Here is a 26033-nt window from a genome sequence, read left to right as displayed (position 1 = left end):
GAAGGAACTCAGAGGCCCATTTTCCCTGTGTGAGCCAGGAACCCATATTATCTTCCAGGGTTTCCAGAGCAGGCTAGGTGCTGACACAATGAAATCCACTGTGTCAGGGTTCTGGAAGCCGGAAGTTGTGGATCAAGATGTTGGCTCGCACCTGTAATCCTAGGTACTCAGGAGGCTGAGATATGAGGATCATGGTTCAAAGCCAGTCTGGACAGGGAAGTCCATGAGACTCTTAACTCTTATCTCCAATTAACCACTCCAAAACCAGAAGTGGAACTGTGGCTCAAAGTGGTAGAGCACAAACCTTGAGCACAAAAGCTTAGGGCCAGCTCCCAGGCCCTGAGTTCAAGCCCCATCACTGACAACAACAACAAAAAGATGTGTGCAGGGTTGGTTTCTTTGGAGGCCTCTCTCCTGGGCTTGTGGGTAGCCACCTTTCTCCAGCATCTTCCCTGGTTACAACTCAGGGCCTGAGCACTGTCCCTGGCTTCTTTTTGCTCAAGGCTAGCACTCTACCACTTGAAGCCACAGCGCCATTTCTAGCTTTTGCTGTCTATGTGGTGCTGAGGAATTGAACCCAGGGCTCCATGCATGCTAGGCAAGCACTCTACCACTAAGCCACCTTCCCAGCCCCCCACATCTGCTCTTGTAAGGATCCCACTTGCAGGACGTGGGCCCACTCCAATGGCCTCATTTTAAAGGCCCTGTCTCCAAATATCATGGCACTGTGAGCCTCTGGCACTAGGGGCCTCAGCATAGGAATCCGGGTAGACAGCATTCGCTCCCCATAGAGCCTTAGCCATGACCTGGGCCCGTGGTAGGCACTGAGAGTCCTGCTCAGCCCCTGCCGCGCTGGGCTCTGGCTGGCATGGACGGAAGGGCCTCGGAGCCTGATGGAGCTGCGGGCTCCCTGGCCATACTGAGCGGCGGGAAGTCCCTGAGGGGCGCAGGGTTCGCTTGATTTCCTGATGAGGTGGGGAGGGAGTTGCCCTCTGCCTCCCAGCCCCCCCCCCCCCGCTGCCAGGCTGCCCAGAAGACATCTGATGAACGCTGTTGTTTCTTTTAAAGCTCATGTCTGTGGGGCTTCGCCGGGAAGAAGCTGGGGACACACGGAGCCCGTACCAGACACGGGCTGGCGCACCATGGAGCGCAAGATGGAGTTCTTCCAGAAGCTGGGCTACAGCCGCGAGGACGTGCTCAGGGTGCTGGGCAAGCTGGGTGACGGAGCCCTGGTCAACGACGTGCTGCAGGAGCTGATCCACACGGGCAGCCGCCCGGGGGCCCAGGAGGGGCTGCCCAGCAGCCCCGGGCCCCTGCTGGTTCCCCGGGGCTCCTGCGGGGCCCAGGACTCGGCCCAACGCGCCCCTGGGTGGGCGCTTGGAGAGGACGACGGCGACCTGGCCAGCTCCCTGCGGCCCATAGTGATCGACGGCAGCAATGTGGCCATGAGGTAGCGTGCCTGTGGAGGTTGCGGGGGCACTGTTCTCAGGAGCCCCGAGAACTCTTTTTCTATGTTCCCAAGAGCACTGAGCACTGAGTCACTGAACTGGCCCTGCATGTCCTGGTGCTTGAACTCAGGGCCTGGGTGCTGTCCCTTAGCTTTGCTGCTCAACGCTAGAGCTCTGCTGCTTGAGCCACAGCTCCATGTTCTGCGTTTTTTTGGTGGTTAATTGGCCACGAGGGTCTCGTGGGCTTTCCTGCTCAGGCTGGCTTGGAAACCTGATCCTCAGATCTCAGCCTCCGGAGTGGCTGGGATGACAGGCGCGAGCCCTGGGCTTTGGACACCGATCCACCTCTCAGTGGCTGTGTGAATTCAGCAAGTTGTGGAGTCTCTCTGAGCTTCCCCTTGTCCGGAGCTTCCTGAGGGGTGGGGGAGGCCAGGGGGTACCCCGGAGGTATGTGGATCGGGTGCCGGTAGGTGTGACTTGGTTCACTCTGTCCCTAGCCAGCTGTGTGTGCATGATGGAAAGTGACTGAAAGGTGCTGGGGACGGCTTCTGTGCCGGTGGACCCGCCCCTGTCTGCTCAGGAGTTCAGCATCGGATGGAAGAACTGGTTAAATCCCCTGTGCTGTGGGGATGGTAGAACTGGTTAAATCCCCTGTGCTGTGGGGATGGTAGAACTGGTTAAATCCCCTGTGTTAGAGGTGGGAGGAGCGTCTGTGCCCCTCCACCCCTCACGCTGCAGGTGTGGTTGCGTGACTACTGGCGGCTTGGTTTCGTGTGTCTGGGGATTTGTGCCTGCTTGGCTAAGCCATGCTGGGACAGAATCCCCCCACCCCTCACCCCTCACCCTGCCCCGGGGAGAGGGCAGGGCTGGATGAGCACTGCTCCAAGCCCTGGGCTGAGCTACAGCCAGGCCAAGGGTAGAGTCATGGGAAATCGCTCACTCATAGCTGAGAACACACATGCTTTCCTGTTTAAAAAAGCAAGTAAGGCCTGGGAATGTGGCCTAGCGGTAGAGTGCTTGCCCAGCATGCATGAAGCCCTGGGTTCGATCCTTCAGCACCACATACACAGAAAAAGCCAGAAGCGGCGCTGTGGCTCAAGTGGCAGAGTGCTAGCCTTGAGCGAAAAGAAGCCAGGGACAGTGCTCAGGCCCTAAGCTCAAGGCCCAGGACTGGCAAACAACAACAACAACAACAACAAAGAAAGCAAGTGACGGGTAGAAATTTAGAAAGGTGGTTGTCCTGGGCTCTCTGTGTCAGCAGGCAGGCTGGGGTTCTCCTGGGCCCTGAGGCTCACTTTGCAGAGCAGAATTTTGGAGTGGTATGCCCATCCTTGGTAGGGGACACAAACTATTTCCACACCTTCTGCATATTGTGTCAAAGCATTTGCTCTGGTGTGTGTGTGTGTGTGTGTGTGTGTGTGTGTGTGTGTGTGTGTGTGTGTTCTTGAACTCAGGACCTTCTGGCTCTTGGTTAGTTTTGGGGCTCACAGTTGACACTCTACCATTTGAGCCGCATCTTCCCGTCTAGCTTTTTGCTGGTTAATTAGACATAAGAGTCTCTTGGATTTACAGTAACTTTCCCCCCATTGCCTTTACAGAGTTGTATCTCAGTAGATATTATTATTAATTATTATTACTACTACTACTACTATCTTTTTTTTTTTTTTTTTTTTGCACATCCTGGGCCTTGGACTCAGGGCCTGAGCACTGTCCCTGGCTTCTTTTTGCTCAGGGCTAGCACTCTACCACCTGAGCCACTGCGCCCCTTCTGGCTTTTCCTGGGTATGTGGTGGCGAGGAATTGACCCCCAAGGCTGGTGTTGGGACCCCTCAGGTGCCACATGTGCATCACATGGCCCCGAGGGACTCACAGACCCTTCTGGAAGGGCCCTCCCCATACCTGCACTTTTGCAAAAAGGAGGTGGCTCTTGCTGAGGAGCTGCCGGGAGCTGCCTGGCGCGGGGGGGGGGGGGGGGGGGAGGGATGCCTTGGCTCTCAGGGGCTGCTGTGGTGGCCGCATGTCCTTGTCAGGAGCGGGTGGACTCACAAGCCCCAACCTTTCTGCAGGCAAGTGTTGAAGAGGCAGCATGGCAGACTGTTTCTCCTGCTGGACAGAATTGTTCAGAGACGGGCATCCACGCTGCAGTGGTTATGTTAGCCTTCTCAGGGAGGTGGGAAAGAGACTGGTGAGACAAAAATTAAGACAAAAAAAATTTTGAGGCAAAGATACTGTTTTGAGAGAAGGTCTCCCTGCATAGCCCAGGGTGGTCTCGAACTCACAATCCTCCTGCCTGTCACCATACCCAGCCTAGATGAGGTCATACTGGCCTCTGAGCCTCTAGATCTGTTCCGATTGACTTTAGCCTTCTGCCTCGACCTAAGTCGGCATCCAGCTCTGCTCTTCTCATGGGTCAGGGTGCCCCAAGCAGTCTCTGCTCTGCCTCTCTTCCTTCGACCTGAGCTGGGCAGAGATCTCATGCGAAGGCCCAGAGTCATGACAGTTAAAATGGAGCAGTTTCGACTGCCACCAATAAAAAGCAGAGCGGACACAGAAATGTCCCTCTACAGCCCGGAGCCCTGAGCTCATCTCCTCCCTTTCTCCCTTGCTTCCCACTGGCTGTTTTGTGAGCCCTTCACCCCGTCAGAGCCTTCTTGGGGACTGGTCAAGGGTGCAGTGGTATACAACCAGATTGTGTCATTTTTCTGAGTGACAGCAACCCCATTGTGGCTGCCAGACACCAGCCCACTTCCCCTTTCCACCCTCCCAGTATTCAAAATCTCGAGGCTCCTGTTTCCTTTTCCCACGGCCTTCTAAGTGAGCTCCCAGTACGTGTTAATCACTCCACCAAGGGGCCTAACCTGAGCAGGAGCTATTTATTCAGAGGAGCTGCTCTGGGGACCCCGGGGGGTCTTGATGAGAGGGAGGGAGACCTGGCAGGTGGCAGTCAGGGTCTCATTGCCCGGAGACCAAAGCACTGGGCACATTTTGAAGGGGAAAATGAGGTGAAGGTCACCTCCTCAAGAGCTTGTGGCAGTGATGGAAGGAGACTACCATGTGCCTTGTGGCCTGGCGGGCAGACCCATCTACGCCTGTGAAGAAGCCGCTCACAGAGCAGAAACGATGCCTCCCGGTAGGAAGCCTTCGAAACCAGTGCAGAGACGAGGCACGCACTGCCTGTGGTTGTGCACTTCCCTGTGGGGGCTGGGATGGGACCCCAGCATGACGGGCTCTGTGGGGACTGGGTTCCTCTCCCCCTTCCATTGATGCAACCCCACCCCCAGCACTGCGCGGCCTGGTGGACTCTGCTCCAAGTGCTCTAGGCTTTCCGGTAGCCCGCCAGGCCTGTGGGGCCTGCAAGAGGCCCATGGTGTTGCTTTGGGATCCTTTGCCTCAAGGCAGCCGTGCAAAGGGAGGATTACACTGAGGCTTTCAACCTCGAAGGCTGTACTGAAAACAAGGCTCATCCTCCATGTTTCTACAGCGCTGATGGCCAGGCGAGTGACCTCCTTCTCCCTCCAACTCCTTTCCTCTTTCCCCCTGGACTGGCAAGAACTTGTGTCCCCGTCCTCTTTCTCTCCCACAGCCCCTGCATGAAGGTGCTTGCTCTGTGGTTTGCTGGAGCCCCTAGCTCAGCCTGGATGTCTCCTCTTGGTGAGGAGAACCCCAGCCCTGGCGGCCATGCCAGGCTCCGCATGTCTTACCGCACACAGCCTGGCTTCTGCTGGACTGCTTAGTGCTTCCAGAGATAGCCTTCCTTGTTTTAAAGACCTATGTCTGTCTCCATCCCCTGAGAAAAATGGCAAGAGTGGGTCATGGTAGGACAGCATAGTATGACCCACATGCAGACATGGTTGGGCTGCTCAGGACCCTCTGCCCTCTCCCAGGGTGGCAGCCATCTTGCGCTCCTGGCCCCTGGCCACCCACGTCCTGCCTCACCAGGATCTTTCCAGATGACTGTCCCTTTTGCCCGCAGTGCTCTTCTTCTCAGCATGCTTTTCTTGAGCCCTAACCAATGACCAGAAAGGAACCAGGAACCCAGCAGTGAATAAGGCAGTGGGGTGCTGAAGGAATCCCAGGAAGTCAGGGGTCACGGTTCCCGAGGAAATGAAGACACAGCTGAGATTTACAGGAGGTGTAGGAGTGAATGAGGCCAAGAGGGAAGAAAGAGCTGGTACAAAGGCCTTGTGGTGAGCGGCTGAGATTGGTGTGAATGAGGATAAAGGGCTGAAGGAAGCGAGAATAGCTCAGATCTGCCATCTGTCTCCCTTCCTTGCAAAACACTCCTCACCCCAACTCTCACTTCCTCTCTGGCAATCAGTTATTTCTGTCCACATTGTGGCTTCTACTGTTGCTTAAACCCCAAGCAATAGTGAACCCCAACTGTTACTACTCATGCCTCCTCCCTGAATCCTTGCCGTTAACTTGGTACACCCAGCTGGCAGTCACAAAGCTCCCCCAGCTCAGTGCGCCTTCAAGACCCAACTTGTGGGTGACATTTCCGCTTTGAACCTGATCTCCTTTCAGAATTCCTGTGTCAGTGAGCAGCCCCACCGAGCCCTGCCAGAGAGCCAAACGCCTTGATGCCTTCTCTCCACCCTCTCTGTCTAATCAGAAGTGGAGCTCTGGAGCTGTGCCTTCTAAAGAGCTCTCAAATCCACCCACTTTTCGCTCTTACCCATCCCTGGCAGCTCAGTTCCGGTCACTGCTGCTTCTTAGCTGGCACCCCAAGCCTGTTCTGGTTCCTTTCCATGACTGTCCTCTGTGCTGCCGGATGGAGCTTTGTGAGGCACACACCGATGCCATTCATTGTCACTGGGTCTCAGGGCCGGAAGGTTTTGGTCTTGTCTGAGAACAAATTCAAGGGCAGACCCAGGGGAGACCAAAGCAGAAGCAGATTTATCAAAGCAAAGCAAAGTAAAAGCAGAGCAAACGTGCATCTTCCAGATGGGCAAGTGACGAGCTCAAGAAGGATTCCTGTGCTGGAGGTTCTGAGACTTCCAGCCTTTATTGGGGTCTACAGACATGGCGGTGGCCAGTCCTGGACTCCCAGAGACTGGTTATGTGGCATCAACTCCTTCTGCATGTTGGTTGCAGGGGAGGGGGGGTGGTTCTTGGTCTGGGATGGTCAGGCCAGTGCTGTCACTCACAGGTAAGGGGGCTGCAGGTCAGCAAGGCTCTGCTGTGTGTGTCTTCTGATGGAATCCATTGTATGTTCAAGAAGGAAATGGCCTCCTGCTCTCATGGCTCTCTTACGGCTCATTGCTGTATCTGGTGGAATTTGTAGGGAGTTGGCCTCTTTGTTTGGTCTTGGGAAACCCCGTGACCATCTCTCAGGATGAGAGCAGTTCTGCAGATGGCTCCACTCATCCATTGTACGTTAGTCCATATTGGCTTTGGTGAAGGAGGTGACTGATGAATGAATCCTTAGACTATTTCCCTTCTTGGAGCCAGAGTGTCTCTCACAGTACCCTGGTTATAAGCTGTAGTCTCTACAAATATAGAATTTTCTAGGATATATTACTTTTTAACTTTATTTTCTTGTTTTCGGCAATAATAGGGTTTAAATTTAGGACCTTTTATTGTTGTGCAAGTGCTCTATCAACCGAGTCATGCCCTTGGTCTTCTTCTTCTTTTTTTTTCTTCCTTATTTGTTTTTCAGATAAGGTCTCATGCTTTTGCTTGCCACTGGCCTCGACCCATAGTCTTTCTACCCGTGATTGTCTAATAACTGAGATTACAGACGTGCATCACTTTGCCGTGCTTGTGTGTTAAATGGGGTTCTTGCTCACTTTTTTTTGCCCAGGCCAGCCTCTAATCCCGGCGGTCTTGATCTCCTGAATACCTGGGTTTACAAGCATATGCTACTGTATTCAGCCAAGAATGCACTGGGTCAACTTGGCGTGGGTCAGAATTGCGTGGGTCAGGATCGTGATCATCTTCTAAGATGGCGATTAGGACCCTTTGTGACGTCTCTGCAGATTTCTCTGTCTTTCTGTTGTAGCCATGGAAATAAAGAAGCCTTTTCTTGCCGGGGAATCCAGCTGGCTGTGGACTGGTTCCGGGACCGAGGACACACCTACATCAAGGTTTTTGTCCCGTCGTGGAGGAAAGAGCCAGCACGTTCTGAAACCCCCATCAGAGGTATGAGGGGCCAGGCAAATGGGGAGGGGTGCTGTGCACTAGTCCTTGGTAGTGCTCCCCACCACAACGGCTGGTGAGTCCCCTCCTCACTGACTGCATGCCGGGTACTTTGGCTTGGCCTTGGCACAGGGCGGTGCTCAATAAATACTTTTGACTCAGCGAATGAATAGGTTATCTTTTACTGTGAGCAATTATGTTCCAAAATTAATTCTCTCATAATGTTTAATACTCCGAAGGAAGGTTGGATCTATATTCCTCCTGTAATAGCAAATCAGATCTGAAAGAAATATTCATTCTGCCAGGCAAGGGTAACTAAGACCCAAGGAATTCTTTATCTTTTTTGTTTTTTCTTTCTTCAGTACTGCGGATTAGGCCCAGGGCCTTGTACATGCTAGGCAAATGGTCTACACAGTGAACTAGACCCTCAGCTCTCTTTTAATTCTTAAACCAGCTATAAATAATCAAACACTGTGATTTAAATAAATAGGTTGTTTTCTTTTTTCTTCTCCCAATTCTCTTATAACAAGGTGTCAGAGGCTAGGCCGTAGCTGCCCCCAGTTCAGCAACGTCACCATTAGAGGACTCACCTCACGCCACTCTATGTTTCACGTTTATTATTTATTCATTTATATTTTTTGTGCTGGTCCTGGGGCTTGAACTCAGGGCCTGGGTGCTGTCCATGAGCTTCTTTTGCTCAAGGCTAGAGCTCTACCACTTGAGCCACAGCTCTACCTACAGATTTTTTTTTGTAGTTTATTGGAGATAGAAGTCTCATGGACTTTCCTGCCTAGGTTAGCTTCAAACTGCAGTCCTCGGATCTCAGCCCCCTGAGCAACTGGGATTATAGACATGAGCCACCAGTGCCTGCCTCCATTTGTTTTTATTTTTAAATAAAATAGCTTTCTTGTCTTTGGATGCAACATCTTCTTGGGCATTTCAAAAAATCTCTTAATTTCTACAAATGCTTTCTGTTTTCTCTGGGATCTGGTCTCTTTGTTCATCCTAGTATATCTCTGTCTCTGTCTCTCTCTCTCTCTCTCTCTCTCTCTCTCTCTCTGGTTTTCTATAAACCTATGCAAGTGCCAAGGGGTTTCTGTCCCTGCATGCAGCTCTGTCCCTGAATAGCTCACCCCTGGCCGCTCTCTCTTCCACAAGCCCTACAGGGAGCAGGGGCAGCAGGTGCCTCTGCCTGCCATATTCCAGTGGCAGAATGAGGAGACCAGCACAGAGGCAGGCCTCCTCCTGCCTCGCCCCGTCCTCTTTCTTCATAGCCACTGGGTTGTCCAGGAGTATAGGTTGTTTCCGTAGGAGCGGCTGCCTATGAGGAAGCCTTCTGCTAGCTACGCCTCTGCCCGGCCCTACCCCAGGGAGTACTGGTTTCCAGATAAGGTGTCATGCATTTGCCCATGCTACCCTCAGCTGAGATCTTCCTCCCTCCACCTCCTAAGTAGCTGGGATTACAGGGGTGTACAGCACACAGAGCTTACGGCTCTCCCTTACGGAGGGTGTCATCGTCCGGAGTGTGTCATGAAAGGCATGGGGCAGACGCCCAGAATCTCTGTGCTCTCAGCCTGCTGAGTACACACTGGGGCGCCTGGGGAGGATGGTCGTTCCTTCCCCGCCCTGGCATCCCGCCTCCGCCTCACTTGCTGCGGCGGGGTGGGGGTCTCGGGAACGGCCGGGAAGCTCCCTGGGCTGAAGCGGGGGGGTGTCCGTGTGTGACCCCAGAGCAGCACGTGCTGGAGGAGCTGGAGCGGCAGGAGGTGCTCGTGTACACGCCCTCCCGCAAGGTGAACGGCAAGCGGGTGGTGTGCTACGACGACCGCTACATCGTCAAGGTGGCCTACGAGCAGGACGGCGTGATCGTCTCCAACGACAACTACCGGGACCTGCAGAGCGAGAACCCCGAGTGGAGGTGGTTCATCGAGCAGAGGCTGCTCATGTTCTCCTTCGTCAATGACAGGTACGGGGGGGGGGGCCCGGCGGGGGAGGGCTGGGGGGCCACAGCTCACCCAGCATCCCCCGGAAACTCTCTCTCCCCCCTCCCCCGCCCCCCAGTACTTGGGGCTTGGACTGGGAGCTTCACGCTCTCATCTAGCTTCTTCCACGCGTAAACCAGGCCTCCACGCCTGCTCTTTGCTCGCTGATGGTCTCAAGGACTTTGCAGCAGGGAGTGGCTTTGAACTCTGATCCTCAGCTCTCATCCTCCTGAGTAGGGAGGGTCACCATCTACGCCCTTTCTTCTTTTTTTATTTTCTCTCCTTAAAACAGTTCGTGGTCGTCGTTGTTTTGAATGGCGTGGGAAGTGGGCTGCGGAGACCTCGGCTTGCTGGAACCGAGTGTGCTCACGGCTCTTGGTTGGAATGGGCAGGCAAACCTGTTGGTTTGGCCCCTTAGACGGGGCCCCTGGGCGGGTCAGTCCTGGGCCTATCAGCTATGCCACAGGTATGGGTGATCACACGGATATCCGGGGCCCCCAGGCAGCAGGCATTTGGGGGGAGCCCCTTGTCCAGCTAAGTGGGGGTGGTGCTGGGGGTGTGGCTTGTCCACTAGGCCCCTAGCTCGGTGGTCGCAGGTCTGCAGGCTTCACTAGTGAGGCTCACTGCGAGCTGGGGGGACCCCTCCGACTTCAGAAACAGCTGCAGGCTCAGCTTCCTTCTGGGCTCTCCCACTGGGTGGAGACAAGCCCCCCGACTCGGCCAGGTAGGGAGGGCTCTACCTGTTCACCCGTCCCCATAACCAATGAACAGCTCCCGCCCAGTGAAGGGAAGATGGGGGGAGGAGGAGACGGGTGGGCACAGTGGGAAGAGCCGGGACTCCATGGGAGACACTGCCAACATGGCGGCTTCCAGGCCAGACCTGGAAAAGATGTCCTCCTGACCCCCCCAGGGCAGGTGCTGGGTAACAGTCACCCCAACGTAACCCTCACTACCATTTTCTAGAGACTCAAGGCTGGCGGCTCGCAGTGCGCAGCTTTGGCCTAGAATGATCTGGCAGGTCTGGTAACTGGATGGCAGGCCAGTGGATCAGGGCTGCTTCTGGCCTGGCGACAGCCAGGGACCCAGGCCAAGTTCTGAGGCCCTGGCCTTGGCTAAGGGGCGGCCAGAAGCAGGGCCTGCCTGCTGCCGGCGCGCGAGGGCATGTGCCCCTGCGTCCCAGGCATGTCCCCAGGGCCCTCTTGGCACCGCTCCTGCTCCTGGGAGACCAGGAGCCAAAGCCACTGGGCCTTTTAATAACTGCAGAAGGCGGCTCCTTGAGTCTTGGACAGGGCCCAGTTCCGAAGGCGGCGGTGCCCTAGAGGCCGCACTGGGCCAGGAATCACCCAGTTGTCCCCAGGTTGGGACCTCAGCAGGACTCTGAGTTTTAGGGAGACAGCACCCCATGGAAACAGCCTCTCCCCTGTTTGGAGTTCATAGCCCTCCTGCATCACCTTTGTACTGCTTAGAAAGGTCTCCTGGGAACAAACGTTTTTGTGAATTTATTTCTTTATTCAGATTTTAGTCTCCTGAGTAAGATTACAGGCATGAGCCACCAGCACCCTGCCACATTGATGTATTTAGGTGCATCTCAGCAAATGGGAGTTTTCCTTCTGGACGGTTGTGTTCCCTTTGAGCCCGGAGTATACATTCCTATCCTGTTGGTCAGGGGCCTGCGCCACGGAGAAGGAGTTGCGGGCAGGGGCAGGCAGCCCTGAGCTCCCGGGTTTGCAGAGAGAGGAGGGGTCTGTAGAACTGAAGCTGAGGGGCTGTGTGTCCATGGCCCAAGGCTCTGCTTCTTCTTCTTTTTTTTTGGCCAGTCCTGGGCCTTGGACTCAGGGCCTGAGCACTGTCCCTGGCTTCCCTTTTGCTCAAGGCTAGCACTCTGCCACTTGAGCCACAGCACCACTTCTGGCCGTTTTCTGTATATGTGGTGCTGGGGAATCCAACCCAGGGCCTCATGTATACGAGGCAAGCTCTCTCGCCACTAGGCCATATCCCCAGCCCTCTGCTGCTTCTTGAAGGCGTGGGCAGCACTGACTCTTCCCATGTGGTCTGAGCCAAGTGTGGCACATGAGACAAGGCCTACGCTTGGAAACCTAGGAGTGTTGAACACCACGGGGTTCCCGATGTCATGTGAAGCTGGGGAAGCCCTAGGGATTATGTCAGTTTTCCTGGAGGAAAATAATCCAGGCAGTGTGTGCAATGCACAAGCCTGACTGTGTGTGTGTCTGTGTATCTGTGTGTGTGTGTGTGTGTGCTGGTCCCGGGGCTTGAACTCAGGGCCTGGGTGCTGTCCCTGCCTAAGCTTTTGGACTCAAGGCTAGCCCTTTACCACTTGAGCCACAGCTCCCCTTCTGGGTTTTTGGTGTTTAATGGAGATAAGAGTCTCAGGGACTTTCCTGCCCAGGCTGGCTTTGAACTGTGACCCTCAGATCTCAGCCTCCTGAAAAGCTAGGAATCCGGGTGTGAGTCACTGGTGCTTGGCTAAGCGGGTCCATTTTCGAGGAGTTCTTAGAGTGTTCCGAGCCTGCTGGCCGGGTCCACAGAGGGAACCGTGTGGAGAGCGGGTGCTTCAGGGGGTGGGCCTGGCCCAGTGTGAAGACAGGCGTGCTGTTAGCATGCTACGGCAGCTCCTGGATGGACTGACTCGTGCCACCTGGGGTTCGTTCAGTGGGCGGCTTGGGCCTGCCCTCTCAGCCCTCCTGCAGATGCTGCTGACCCCTCTCTGGTTGTATTTTAGGTTCATGCCTCCCGATGACCCCCTGGGCCGCCGAGGACCCACCCTGAGCAACTTCCTGAGCAGGAAGCCGAGGCCCCCAGAGCCATCCTGGAAGCACTGCCCCTATGGTGGGTGGCACTCACACCTCACAGGCCCTGGGTTCTAACCCACACTGTGTCCTCAAACAGCTGTGTGGCTATGGAGAGGCAGCTGGGCTCTCTGGGCTGCAGTGTCCTGACGAGGCTACTGGAAGGATGAGCTGACATCCTAGACACTGCTGTGTGTCCTGGATGCAGAGTGACCCAGAGGGCCAGGCTGGGGCTGAGGAAGCTGTGTGTCCCGAGTTTCAGAGCTCAGCCTCGTCCAGCCTTGTCGCCTGACCCCCCCTGCACCTAACCGCCAGACCTGCCCACTGCAGACTTCCGGATGCACTAGGTGGGGTGGTTCATGCCTGGATTCCCAGCGATTTAGGAGGTGAAGTAGAGATTCAGTCAAATTTTGAGTCCAACCTCGACCAAGGCCTGAGGCATGGCTCAGATGCTAGAGCATCTGCTGCACAAGCTCAAAGTCCTGAGTTCAAATCCCAGGACTGCTGAAAGGAGGGAAAAAAATGAGTTAAGGACTATATCACAGCCAACCGTCTAGCCAGCCCTTTATCTAACCTACTTTTTGCACGTTATCTTTGTTTGTTTTGCTTTTGTTTGGCCAGTCCTGGGGCTTGGACTCAGGGCCTGAGCACTGTCCCTGGCTTCTTTTTGCTCAAGGCTAGCACTCTACCTCTTGAGCCACAGAGCCACCTCTGGCTTTTTTCTATATATGTGGTGCTGAGGAATTGAACCCAGGGCTTCATGCATGCTAGGCATGCACTCTAATGCTAAGCCACCTTCCCAGCCCTTTGCAAGTTATCTTGCCAACAAAGGGCTTGTTTTTCTTGCTCACACAAGTTCAATGAGACCTTGGAGGACATTCAAAGCCACTTCTCTGTTAGCCTGAAGTTATATTGGGGCTGGCCAGGCTGCTCCCTTTGGAACCCCACAGAGCTGTGTAGAGATGACCCCTATTGACCACGCGATCAGCACAGGAAGAGAGCAATGGTTAATGGCCAGGGATGGGAACGGAGGCAGAGCTAGAGGCACAGTCCTTCCCAGTGAGCACCCACACTCCCGCCCCCAGGCCTGACCCATCCAGAGGGCTGCTGAGGGGGTTGAGGCTGGAGGTCCTCAGACCCAGAGATTTGCTCTCAGACCCTAGGCAAGGGGGTGATCCTGGACAAATGGCCACACTGCGGACCTGCGTGTCCCCCCTCCCACCTGTGCCCCAATGACCTGCCAGGTCCAGGGGGCTTTTCTGGTGGCTCTAGGGCAGTGAAGTGTGGGGTGGTAGTGGGGTGAGTGTCTGTGGGGAGGGAGCGCTGTAGGGAGGGATCCCCATGAAGAGAGGCCAGCGCCCCCCCCCCCCCCCCCCGCCCTTAGCGGGGCCTGCTCAGCCTCCCCCGCCTCTCACCCAGAGTTCCTTCTGTCTTCCTCCCGGCTCTTAGGCAAGAAGTGCACCTACGGCATCAAGTGCAAGTTCTCCCACCCGGAGCGGCCGCGCCGCGCGCAGCTGTCCGTGGCCGACGAGCTCCGCGCCCAGACGCGGGCCCGGCCGCCCAGTGCCCGCGAGCCCCGCGGCGCGGCCCCGGAGCCCCGGCCCGAGGAGGACCCGGCCCCCCTGCGGGGAAGCTTCTCGCGACTGGCCGTCGGCGCCCGCCCGGCCCGCGGCGGCCTCGAGTCCCCGCCCTGCGCCCCCAGCTCCGGGCCGCTGGGGTCCGGCGGGCGCGGCCCCCGGGGCCGCTGCGAGCTCCCGTCCCCGCCCGGCCCGCAGCTCCCGCCGCTGCAGCCCCGGCGCCCCGGGAGCCGCTGGGTCTGGGCGGAGCCGACCTGGGGGGACGGCGCCTTGGGCGGAGGATCTGCGCCCCGAACCCCCGAAGAGGAGATGGAGGGGCGCGGCCAGGGCGCCCCGAAGGACCCCGGAGCCGCCCAGTCGGCCAGCAGAGGTGGCCTTGGCTTGTCCTTCCCGGCGGGGGACGCCCCCGGGGGCGCCTGGGGACGGAGTCCCGGCCGTCCCGGCCATCCCGGCTGAGCCTCCCCCGCGGCCCCCACGCTTTGTCCCAGGCCAAGTCGTCTGGGTCCCACTGCGAGTGTTTCCCACCCGTGGTCACAGAAGCCACAGCATGGGGAAGACGCCACGGGACGTGAGGGCGGCCCAGGGTCGCCGGTTCCCGAGGGGCTGGTAACGAATCCTGGCCTCCACTGGGCCGAAGGGTGTGTCACATGCACGAGCTGCTCTCCCGGGGAGGAGCTGGTGTCTGGGAGGTGTCTTGGCTTCCTTCCCGTCTTTCTTAGGTGGTTGTCGTCGTTGCTGTGGTATTGGGGTTGCAACCCTGGGCCTTGCCCGTGCGCCCCCAGCCCGGTCTCCATCCCCTTCTTGCTTTAGTTACTTTTCACATAGCGTCTTGGGTTCTTGCCCAGGGCCAGCCTTGCACCTCAGCGATGGATTGAGATGGGCTCTTGTAAAGTTTTCTGCCCAGGCTGTCCTTGAACCTTACTCCTTCTGCTTCCAGTCTCCAGACTAGGTAGGGTTATTAGTAGACATTCCCTTTGTCTCTTCCTTTTTAGCCATCTATCTTGGCGGTTTCTAGAACACGCCCTTTGAAGCCACACCTTACAGTAAGGTGTGAATCGTAATCTTGTTTTGCCTAGGAACCTCTAGGTACAGGTTTATTGCCACTGTCATTTGTACTTGTGTTTGTTTGTTTCTTTCTTTCCAGAGAGCGATTGCTCTGGGTCTGCAAGGAACATGACATGAGCAAGTCTGTTCTAGACCCCTACATGTCAGGGGCCTGGCATCTCTAGGTGGTGCCCGCTATTCTGGTAGTTCATTCTGGATGTGGGGGCTCAGCAGTTCTGAGAGTACAGAGACACCTGTGGGAAGAAGCCAGTCCAGAATGCCCAACTTCCAGCCACCAGGTGACGCCACAGGGAAACGAAGGCTTTCCTGCTTCTTTCTAGGCTGCATGTGTTGTCAGCACAGCTAGAGGCGGGGTCTCAGGGGAAATTCGTGCAAACGCCGCCCCTTGCCAGGTAGTGGCAGTACTGCCTCCTCCTCCTCCTCCTCCAGCCAGAGTAGCTACAGGTGGGAGCCACCAATGCCCTTTACCCCTTCCTCTTTTTAAACCAGATTTTGACCCTGGTGGCAGTCAGATCTATTCCTCACCTGCTTTGGCCAGAGGCTGCTGCCTTGCTGTCTTGGGACCTCTGTCTTGAAGAAGTTCCCCTCTCCTCTTGCTACTGGTCACTGCCTTCTGTTTCTTTGTGTCCTGTTGGGGAATGGCCCCATTGCTAATTTACAGTCAGAAATGTTTAAACCGCTTCTTCTAAGGACACAGCGGAATTTTAGTAAGCTGTAAAGCTATTTGACTTGGTTCACTGAGTTAGGACCAACACCCCCCAAAGGGAAGGACCGGCACATATCAAGTACAATCCCCTTTGGAAATTTTCCAAAGTCTTCGTATGTCTTTGTGACACAGAAACTGGCACAGGACGGGTAACTGCGATGTTCCTCGTGTGTAACTGTGATTGTATGCTAGAAATAAATCACTTTTCCACACCTGGATGGACTCTACTGACAAACTGTGTATCTGTCCCTCCCACGCGCCTTCGCTCTGGTCCTGGCTCTCACATGCAGCGCTCGGGGAGAAGGCGGAGGAAACAGCTGCTCCACAGCTGGCAGCCAGAATGATTCTTTCTGGGGTGCGTGTGAGGGGCTGGGATCCATCTTTCCCCAAAGTCGTCAGAACCGCAGCGAGCACATACCTTTCCTGGCCGAGGCCGCCAGCTTGCTAGCCTAGGACATCCTCATTGCCGGATGGAAGAGCCTCATCCATCCACCCGGCTCTTCTGGTCCAGACCTGCCGTGGAGTTCCTGCCTGCTCCCAGGAACCCATGCTCCTGTTTGCCCGCCTGCTGCCTTCCCAGAGGCTCCGTCTGGAAGGAGGCTTGAGGCCAAATCTCAGAATGTTCGGGGCAAGAAGGAGCCACTTATCTTGGCATTGTTCCAAAGAAAAGTGCAGCCCAGCTTTGGTTTTAGGTAGAAGATGGAGAGCGGGGAGCTGGCTGGGCGTTGCTTGGGATTGGGGGCTGGAAACCCTGGTAAGCCTTGTCTGTCTCCTCCTGTGTATTGTCTCCTTCTAAGCTTTCTTCTAAAGAATGGGGCCATTCTACGGGCAGACTTAGGCACTTGTCCTTCCAGCTGAAGGATTCAATAGACAGCCTGAGAACAGTCCCAGGGAAGGGTTCTGATTGGCCCTGCTGGGGTGATGGGCCACCCCTGGGCCAGTCACTGTGAGGTAAGGAAATCCTCCCGTGGATCCAGAGAGGAAAGGAAAGAGGGGTCAAATACATGCTCACCTCAGGGGGCCGGGCCCTGTCCTCCGCCACCCTGAACTCTGGTCCTGTTTGAGGAAGGAGCGCCCTGTTAGGAAAGCCTCGCTTCTGTCCCTACCCAGGTGCAAGGAGTTCTGGGAGAGGAACGTTGGGGGGGGGGGGGGCTGCTGCGAATCCTGGGGCTGATAGCAGTCTGGAACCTGTGTGCTCCGGGTGAGCAGCCTGCCGGGTTTACTACTAGGAAAGCCTGTGCTGGCGCTGGGTCCCGAGGGCGCTGGAGGATCCCAGACCTGTTCGGTGGCGTGTGGGCTGGTACCGTGACTTCCCGGGGAGAGCCATTGCTCTGTGGTGCCCTGGGCCACCCACACTAGGCTGTGCCCCTGGAATTACGATAGGGCAAGTAGGTTTGCCTCTGCTTGTTTACCCAGAGTGATTCAGGAGCTGCAGTGTCAACAGGGCTCCCCATTTCTCCTATGCCAGTGGCCCCTGCTGTCAGTTCACACAGGGCGGGGCTGGGCCTCAGCCCTCATATGAAGTGGCAGGGACCTTTGGATGCCCTGGGCCACGTCCCTTCTACTCTTTGGCTTGTGACTCTTCTAAGGATCATGCAGAGAAACTCCCACTGTGCTCTGCTGCTGTCCTTTCCACTGTCCAGGAAAACCAGAATGGGTTGATAGTAGTTATTCTTTCTGGTGATCATTTATCCAGATGGACTAGCTTTGTTACGGGGTCACCGTGCTGTGATCCGCTAGATGGTGGTAAAGTAGGAGCCGTGGATTCCAGTAGACTGAGCTCCAAGTAACCTCCTTCTTCCGGCCTGTGTTTTTCCTGAGCAAGTGGGTAGCGGCCAGCTCTCCTGTGAGCCAGCGTGTGAGGCATGGCCTTTGAAGTCTGGTGCCCAGGCCCAGGTGTGGCTGCTTTGGGCCCATTCTGGGGGTTGTGTCCCCCAACCGTGTTGTTACCACGTCCAGGGTTGCAAAAGCAGCCAACCAGGGCGGCCGTGGAACACGTGCTATCATCACAGCTCCACGGAGAAAACCCCTGGAAACCCCAAGTTGCAGCTGGCTCAGCTGCAGTCCTCGGGTCACGAGACCACTGGGCCCTTGTTGGATCCAAGACTGACCCAGAATGGAGATCAAGGGAGACAGAGAAGCCAGAACCACTGAAGACCTCGGGGCTGGCAGGCCAGGGGTCCTCGCTGGCCAGCCATGCTGGGGTGCTCAGGAATGTCCAGTGTTTGGAGGAGTGGGGCTGCGGGAGACACATTGCACTTCATTTGGGGACATTTCCAGATACCCAGGTGCCCCGTGGGGGGAGTTGATTATAGAACTACGAGACCTTGCAACCATCCATGGTTTCCCCAACCACACTCTGCATCCTTCCAGTATCACGACTAACCTGCCTCGTAATGGAAGAAGTATGTGGTCCTACCCAGTGCAGACTTTCCCAACCCATCTGCAGACAGGGTCTTCCCTCTCAGCTCTCAAATGTGGAGCGGAGGCCTTGGCTTCTTAGGGCTTCCACACCTGCCTGTTGGTGAGGATGTAGGGGGTACTATAGCATCTAAGGCCCTGCAGGGGCCCCCAGCCCTTCAGATTGGAGGGCTCATGTGACTCCCACACTGACCGTTAGGTGGCGCTGTGGTAGCACAGCACACATTGATTTGGGAGGCAGATTTTTTTTTTTCCCCCTAACAATTTCAAAGTCCTTGGCCACTGGGGTCCCATCATTGTGGACTTGTGGTACAGGAAGGACAACAAATCCACCTTGCATTTGTTTAAAAACACACACACACACACACACACAATTTCTTGAATCAGGTAACTCGAAGGGTTGGGGGAGAAGCTGGAAGAAGTGTCACCGGTCAAGATGTTGGTATTTGAAAACTGACATGTTGAGTTAAAACCCCTTTGCACAACTAAAGATAAATGGAATAAATGAATGAATGAATGAATGAACTCAATAGAGCTTGGGTGGTGGCGGCGTGGTTGGCTCCTGAGGCATGTCTGTGGGGACAAAGCAGCGTCTGTGATGGTTCAATTTGGGGCCAGATAGCAGGAAGGGAGTCAGGTGAGAAATGGCAGACAGAGCCCCTGGAAAAAGGAGCCTGGGAACCCTAGGGCATAGCAAAACAGCCAAGGATTGAAAGATGAGTTAGAGGCAAATGAGCACAGTACATAAAAATGAATGGAAGAGGACTGTGTTTCACAGGTTCTTCCAATGAGTAAATACCCAGCTTTTGTTCACCAAAGAAATGGAGTTTGAATTTCTCACCTACCAATTTGCTGGTGTGGCGATCCGTTGATGATAGCGCTTCCAACCTGGCCTCCGGCCCTGCGGTTCCAGTGACTCTCCCGCCTCTCTCACGTAGGCTGCGGCGACAGACGGAAAGCTCTGCCAGCCAGTGCCCTGTGGCCTGCTCTGTGTTCTTCCAGCTGGAAGTCCCGCCTTCCCCCACCTAAAATGGCATCACCATCCACCTGGCTGCCCAGAAAGCAAGCTCTGGACGGCCAGGATCCCCTCTTTCCCACCTTCCCATAACCTAAATCCCATCCTTCTCCCAGCCCTCTGCCTCCCTGTGCATGCTCCTTTGCTTATTGAAATCATCTTCTTAATTGTCCTTATGAAAATCCCTAAACATGAAAATGTGAAAACATATGATAGTGTATCATGGACAAGGCGCTAAATAGATTGTGCTGCTAAAAGAAGAAAATGAGGGCTGGGAATATGGCCTAGTGGCAAGAGTGCTTGCCTCGTATACACAAAGCCCTGGGTTCAATTCCCCAGCACCACATATATAGAAAACGGCCAGAAGTGGCGCTGTGGCTTAAGTGGCAGAGTGCTAGCCTTGAGCAAAAAGCCAGGGACAGTGCTCAGGCCCTGAGTCTAAGGCCCAGGACTGGCAAAACAATAAAAAAGGAAAATGAAATGTGCTCCAGGATGCTCTAAATCCTGCCCTCCATCTTCTGCCCCTGGGCTTGAAGGTGGTGCTGTCTCCTCCCATCTAGTGTTATGCCTGTGATACGTACATATAAGCCTGGAAATACGTAGTATTTTACATTAAGTGGCATCAAATGGCCTACTTCCTTCTGCCTGCAACTTATTTTCACTTACTAATCATATGCTGAGATTTAGTCCTGTTTATTTTCATTGCTGAATAGTTCCACAGCATGAACTTAATGCCAGTTCACACATCTGTTCTCTGTTGGTGGACATTTAGGAGATTTCCTTACTTTGTATTACAAGCCTTTTTTTGGTCGTGGTGGTGGGAGGAGGTGCAGCGTCTTTCTGTGTAACCCACGCTGATCTTGAACTTGCAACCGTCCTGCCTTCTCCTGGGATCTCAGGCTTGCCTCGCCACATTCGCCACGTCACGTTTTATTTTTATTTATTTTGATGGTGGTGGGGTTTAAACCCAGGTCCTTGTGCTTCCCAGGCAGCTGCTTTACCACTTCAGCTTTCCTGCCAGCTGCATTTTAATGAGGGCTTTGCACTCATTTCCTCTGATTCGCATGTGAGTCTCTCCGGGATTCATCCTCAGAAGGAAAACGACTGAGTGACCTCGTCCCAAACGGCGGGTCTTGGACACGAGCCTGCGGAGACAGGGGTACACGGCAGCAGGCACGCCCCCTCGTGTCCTGACCATCACACACACTAGATCCCCCCTGGACCCCAATCTCAGGCAGTTGCTTGTCCAGCCTCACTTACGCTGGTAGGTTCTAAGCAGGGAGCTGCTCTCTGGACCTGAAGAGAAGAAAGTAGAAGCGAGACGGTGAGGCTGGGACAAAGGCTGGGTGGACACCAGGATCCATCCCTCTTGCCAGGCTCCTGATTACACCTACCACGTTGTCCTCATGATGGCTTTCCTGAAGTTTTGGGAAGGACAGGGCTATGTCCAGTTCACGTCTTCTGTAGGAAGGACGTCATTGTCATTCAGCCGAGCCACAGCTCCCTGCTGATTTGTCACAGTCACTATTTTCACCAGTTTCTGTGGTTAAATAGAACCGATGGCTTCCTCATCAGCCACACCAGCAGCCACCAGCCAGGAGCCGCCTGCCCGGTGCACTGGCCTCGCCCGGGCCGACCTGGGCAGTGGGCCTGGCTTCCTAGAAGGGCACTGCGGCTCTCTAGTGGACTGCCGGCTCCGTGAGGCTTCTAGAACAAATCGAAATCCTAATCTGCACTAATAGCAACCAAGTAAGAAAGCGTTTCAGAAGAGAAAACAACTTAAACCTTCCTCCTGTACAGTTTTTTTTTTAAGTACAGTTATTTTTACGGTGAGCAAGTATTCCCCTCTAGCGAGGCCAGGTCTGTATTTGTGCTTTGCCTCGCTTCCCCGCTGTGCCGTGTCCTCGGCTGTTCCAGCCGGCCACATTGCCTAGGGAGCAGGACAAGAAAGGAGGGCGCCATGCTTGTCCTACGCAGCACATTTAATGTGGAAAGGGATCAGCATGTTGAGAGGCCTGATCTCTCCCTCCTGTGTTAAAGGGGAGGAAGAGAAAGGAGAGGGGAATAGGAAAGGGGGGGGGGGGAGAGAGAGAGAGAGAGAGAGAGAGAGAGAGAGAGAGAGAGAGAGAGAGAGAGAGAGAGAGAGAGAGAGAGAGAGAGGCTCTGATTTAGGACTCCATCCAACTATAAAAGAAAATGAGGTCTGGTGGAAGGTAGGACCCCATCTGCAGGATCTGGAGCAGCCATTCCCAGCCCTCAGGGTGGTGAGTCAAGGATACACGTGCACGCACGCACACACACACACACACTCACACACAGACACAGCCTCTCACACCACTTGATCCAACACATGGAGGGGGCCCAAGGGGCAGGTGGCCCAGGGCTCGCCGGAGGACCCAGACTCTGGACAAGTACAGGGCGACTGCCGTGCTCAGCTTTTAGCCCCACAACCCAGATGAAACCTGGCCACATTCTGAGTGAATAAATAAGCAATGAAATTTCTCAATCAGGCTTTAGCTCTAGAAAGCAGAAACATCTGGTAGCTGTTTGAGACCCGTCAGGCAGAATGAGATGCTACCCAGTGAGTGTAAGCAGAGGCATTTTCCCTGAACGAGAATGACTGCACACATCATGTGCTCACAGGAGGCCCTAGGCCAGAGGTGAGCGCCAATGCCCTGGAGACCGGCCCAGGGCCCGCCCACAGGAAGTCAGGCCCCACACCGGTGACCCTTTAAGAACCGTCGGACAGTGGCTAAGTGGGACTCCAGGAATGAGCTTGTGTCACGTGGACATGTTGAATGCCACACTGGACTCCCTACAAAAGACATTGCTCCCAACACAGGGAGCCCTCTAGCAGTTCTTTCTTCACATCACTTCATACACAGTTTTATGGGGTGAGAAGAAAGCAATGTGGCGAGGTAGTCCTAACTCAAGTGTCTTAGACCTTGTCTACAACTTCAGACAGGACACTGTCTGCTAATTCCCATGAGGCCTCTCGGTCTCTTGTTTTGGGTGTCTCTTCATCAGCCTGGGGACACGGTGTTGAAACACATTGAATACTTCCTGCTCTACGCCTCTTCTACGGAGCAACATTACAGTGTTAATTTACACACGATAGCTTTGGGTTCTCACTGAAATTCATGTGTTGCAACCTCGTCACCAACGTGATGGCATCTAAAGCCACTGGGAGCCGATTAGGTCACAAGAGCAGAGTCCTTAAAAAAGGATGGCAAGTCTGTGCGTGGTAGCCCATGTGTAGAATCCCAGCATTTGGGAGGCTGAGGCAGGAGGAGTGTGAGCTTGCGGTCAGCCTGGCTTACAGGTGAGACTTTATCTCAAAACAAGGTCCCAGATGAGCCTGGCCTCATCCCTTCTACAGGAGGACTCATAGGTACCATCCGGGCACCTGATCCTCACCAGACCTCCACCAAGCTGGTACCTGGATGCTAAGCTTCCCAGCTTCTAAACCTGTAGGAAATAAATTTCCGTTGTGAAGAAGACATGCAGTCTATAGCATTTTGTGAGAGCAAATGGAATATGCAACATCAAAGGAAATGCACTCAGTCACCTGTGCAGTTGACGTGCAATCAGACATCTAAAGTGTTTTGACCAATGTACACACCTATGTAAACATGTGGAACACGTTGATTACCCCTGACATCTCGTGTGCCCTTTCTCACTGACTTCTAGCCCCACTGTTCACTGCTTTCTGTCACTGGAGATGAGTTTGGTCTTTTCTGTAACTTCCTGTCAGCGAAACCATACAAGACATTCCCTTCTGCCTCTGATTTCTTTCTCCGTGTATGGTGTGTGGGGACTCAGCTCTGTTGCTTTATCAGTATTTGTTCTTTATTACTGCACAGTAATATTCCAAGGCATGAAGACCCCACCCTTCATGCCCACCTGTTGAAGGACATTTGGGTTGCTTCTAGTTTTTGACTACTGTGAATAAAGCTGCTATTAATATTCAAGTTCAAGTCTGAACTTATGTACATTTTTTTTTCTTAATACCCAACATTTTATAGCTTTTTTTTTTTTTTTGGCCAATTGTACGAAGTCGGCCCTCGGGACTATATACAAGGCCCTTTCGTCCCAAAAGTAAAGGTCTTAAAACATGTTGCTGTGGGGTTTTGCTACTTTTTCTTTTTCTTTTTTTTGGTCAGTCATGGGGTTTGAACTCAGGGCCTGGGTGCTGCTGCCCCTGACCTCTTTTGCCACAGCTCCACTGCTGGTTTTTGAGTGGTTAATTGGAGACACGAGTCTCACGGGGACTTTTCTTCTGGGGCTGGAACTGCAATCCTCAGATCTCAGCCTCCCGAGTAGCTAGGATGACAGGCGCGAGCCGCCAGTGCCCGGTTAAGTACACTCCGGATCACGCTCTCCAGAATGGCTCAAATGACAGTTCTATCTCCCCACCCCATCAGTCAAGCAAGGACGTCTCCTCACCTCCACCACTGTGGCCTCTCCACCTGGGATGTTTCTCACGTGTGAGTGTCACCCTCCACTGGGGGTGTGGGAGGGAACGCAGCAGACACACAGGCCAACGGACCATCCCCTATCAACAACGGCGCTCCTTTCCCTTCCGTAAGCACGGTGGTCACTTCCCCTTTGCAATCAAGCACACTGCCTGGCCCAGCAAGCGATGTGAATCTGAGAAAGTTACATGAAAGTCATGGAAAGATAAGTGACAGGCAGTAAGCAGGCTTGTGAAGTTACTTACAGTGTGTCATCTGCCTTCTATTTGTCAGACCCCAGCTGAAAGTGGGGTGAAGGGAATAAGGAGGCCTGAGCTCACACTGGGAGGAAAGAGCAAGTGAGCATCAACCATTACACCATCCATCTGGAGATAGTTCCAGAAGCTCAGAGCAGGTGGCTTTCTAAAATAAACAGGGATGAAGGGCGATTGTTTCCAACATCCCCACCCCCAAATTAAGTACGCTCTGCATCAGGCTCTCCAGAATGGTTCAAGTGGCCTTCAGCTTTCTACAAGCAGCGGTTAAAAGCTGGACAAAAGCTACTCAATTCCCCACTCTGCCTGTGACCCCGAGCAGCTGGGGGACCCTGGACAGGTTACTCTGCCTCCCCTCGCCTCAGCTGCTGTGTAATGGCAGGGGGTCCCACATCTCCCTCTCTGGGCTGTTTTGAGGATTAATAGTCACTTAGTACAGCACCTACGCATGTGCTATATAGTCTGGTACACTCCATCGCTTAGGAGAGGGTGGGTGCATGGGGCGCGGGGTCCCTTCTGCTGGCGTGCTCATGATCAAGCTGCAAAAGAAGTTGTGACCACTTCAGCAAGAACCTCGTACACGAGCTCTCAGCACTGCTGTTCCGCACTGACCTCAGGGCCACCGTCCCCTCCGCCCCGCTTAGGACGGACTCAGGGAGCAAGGCTTAGGTGAGTGACAAGGACTAACACAGGGTGGGGCAATCCCACTGGAAATTCAACTGAAATCTAAGCAACCTCAACTACTACAGATAGCATAAACAGCCACGAGATAAAACACTAAAACTCCTCACATAACTGAAGCAAAGGCCAGAGGGAGAGACAGAATAGCACAGCTCCAAGGGGTGCCGGGGGCCCCAAGTCCCTCTGAACACTGAGGCAGAACATGGATGAAGGCTACAAGTAGAAGAATCCAAATCAAACGATGTTCACATGCCGGAACATGGGCAGTAGCCTCTTTCCCGATAGGGCAGCCCAAAGCTACGTCCTCCTTTACAAAACGGGGTGGAAGCAGCTGTGCTTTAAGGAACAGAAGATGGATGGCATGAGGGACTGTCTAGAGAAGACTGTCACCGGGACTGTCACTGAGAATGACTTTTCCCCCCTTAATTACTAGTATCAAGCCTTTAGAAAATACAATAAGGAGTGTCATTATAGTAACATGGAGGGTCCATTTACTTGTAACTGCATGGACACTATAAAAACAGAGGCCTTACACAACTTTAGGAGTGGTTGTGTCCCAGATGTTTCTATTATAAATGGTGCAGATGTGCTTAGGGGAATCATGAGACTGGTTTTAGACTGGGAGCTGTTTCTGGAGCTATGAAGCTGGTGTAGGATGAGCACAAAAGGCAGATCTTAAGAAGGGTCTCTGTAGGCCTTTGCTACTTATGTCATGACTTGCATTCTGGCATGTCTCGCCTCTTCTGCCCTGGAGTGAGCTGCAGACCCTGCTTCTCATTAGCCAGCAGAGCGTGGCTGTGTGGCCGAGTAAATGGTACAGGTTGTTCTGTTCTGGCACTTGGGCAAATGGGCATGTGAAAGTTTTATTATAAACCAAAAAGACAGTCATGAAGACTTCAAGCCAATTATGTCATGACACAGGCCCATTTCATGTCACTCTTTACACAGGCAGTCTTGGTTCACATGGCTCCCATGCACAAATACACATAGGCTTCCTGCTCTCTGCTATTAGCCCTCTAGTCCGAGGCCTGCCTCTCCACTTTTCATGGGAGAGAAGACCGAGTTATGACACTGTGCAAGGTTCTGCTTTCTTGTTCAGTGTTCTTTGGGAAAACATTCTCCCATGTCCCTCTCAGCTTCAGTTTTGAGTGGAAACAAAATAATACCAAACAGCAACCCATGTTATGTCCAAGAACAATAAGCTACTCAAATGAATGTATCTAAGAAGATAGGCTATGGCGTAAAATTAGTCAGATGTAAGAGCATTAGAAACCTCAGTGTCTAAGCCTTCTAGAATCTCTCTCCGATGAGGATGGACTCATGGTCTTCTGGCTCAATACCATGTGAACAGGCATGGCACTTCATCCCCTGAGACTGGGCTCCCGCCTCCGGTTTCAGATGACAGTGCTCTACAAGGTACAAGCTTTTCCTGACTCACAAACTTTTTAAAAACAAGCCACAAGA

General features: G+C 54.1%; 1 protein-coding gene across 1 annotated transcript; it reads left to right on the top strand.

Moving 5' to 3' along the window:
• Window positions 1–1071: 1071 nt before the first annotated feature.
• Window positions 1072–14408, top strand: Zc3h12d (zinc finger CCCH-type containing 12D). Its single transcript, XM_048354551.1, has 5 exons — window positions 1072–1450; window positions 7450–7589; window positions 9318–9552; window positions 12309–12415; window positions 13825–14408. The coding sequence occupies exons 1-5, from the start codon at window positions 1143–1145 to the stop codon at window positions 14406–14408; spliced, it is 1374 nt and encodes a 457-aa protein (XP_048210508.1). The 5' UTR covers window positions 1072–1142.
• The last annotated feature ends 11625 nt before the right edge of the window (window positions 14409–26033 follow it).

Source organism: Perognathus longimembris, chromosome 9 (genome assembly GCF_023159225.1).
Source record: "Perognathus longimembris pacificus isolate PPM17 chromosome 9, ASM2315922v1, whole genome shotgun sequence".
NCBI lineage: Eukaryota > Metazoa > Chordata > Mammalia > Rodentia > Heteromyidae > Perognathus > Perognathus longimembris.
Note: the sequence above shows the minus strand (reverse complement) of the source record. Positions and strands in the feature narration are given on the sequence as shown.

Excerpts from the sequence above, each read along its gene's own strand:
- Zc3h12d (XM_048354551.1), top strand. The coding sequence starts at position 1,143 with ATGGAGCGCAAGATGGAGTTCTTCCAGAAGCTGGGCTACAGCCGCGAG. Across the intron at positions 1,451-7,449 it reads GGCAGCAATGTGGCCATGAG|CCATGGAAATAAAGAAGCCT; the intron begins GTAGCGTGCCTG and ends TTTCTGTTGTAG. Across the intron at positions 7,590-9,317 it reads TTCTGAAACCCCCATCAGAG|AGCAGCACGTGCTGGAGGAG; the intron begins GTATGAGGGGCC and ends GTGTGACCCCAG.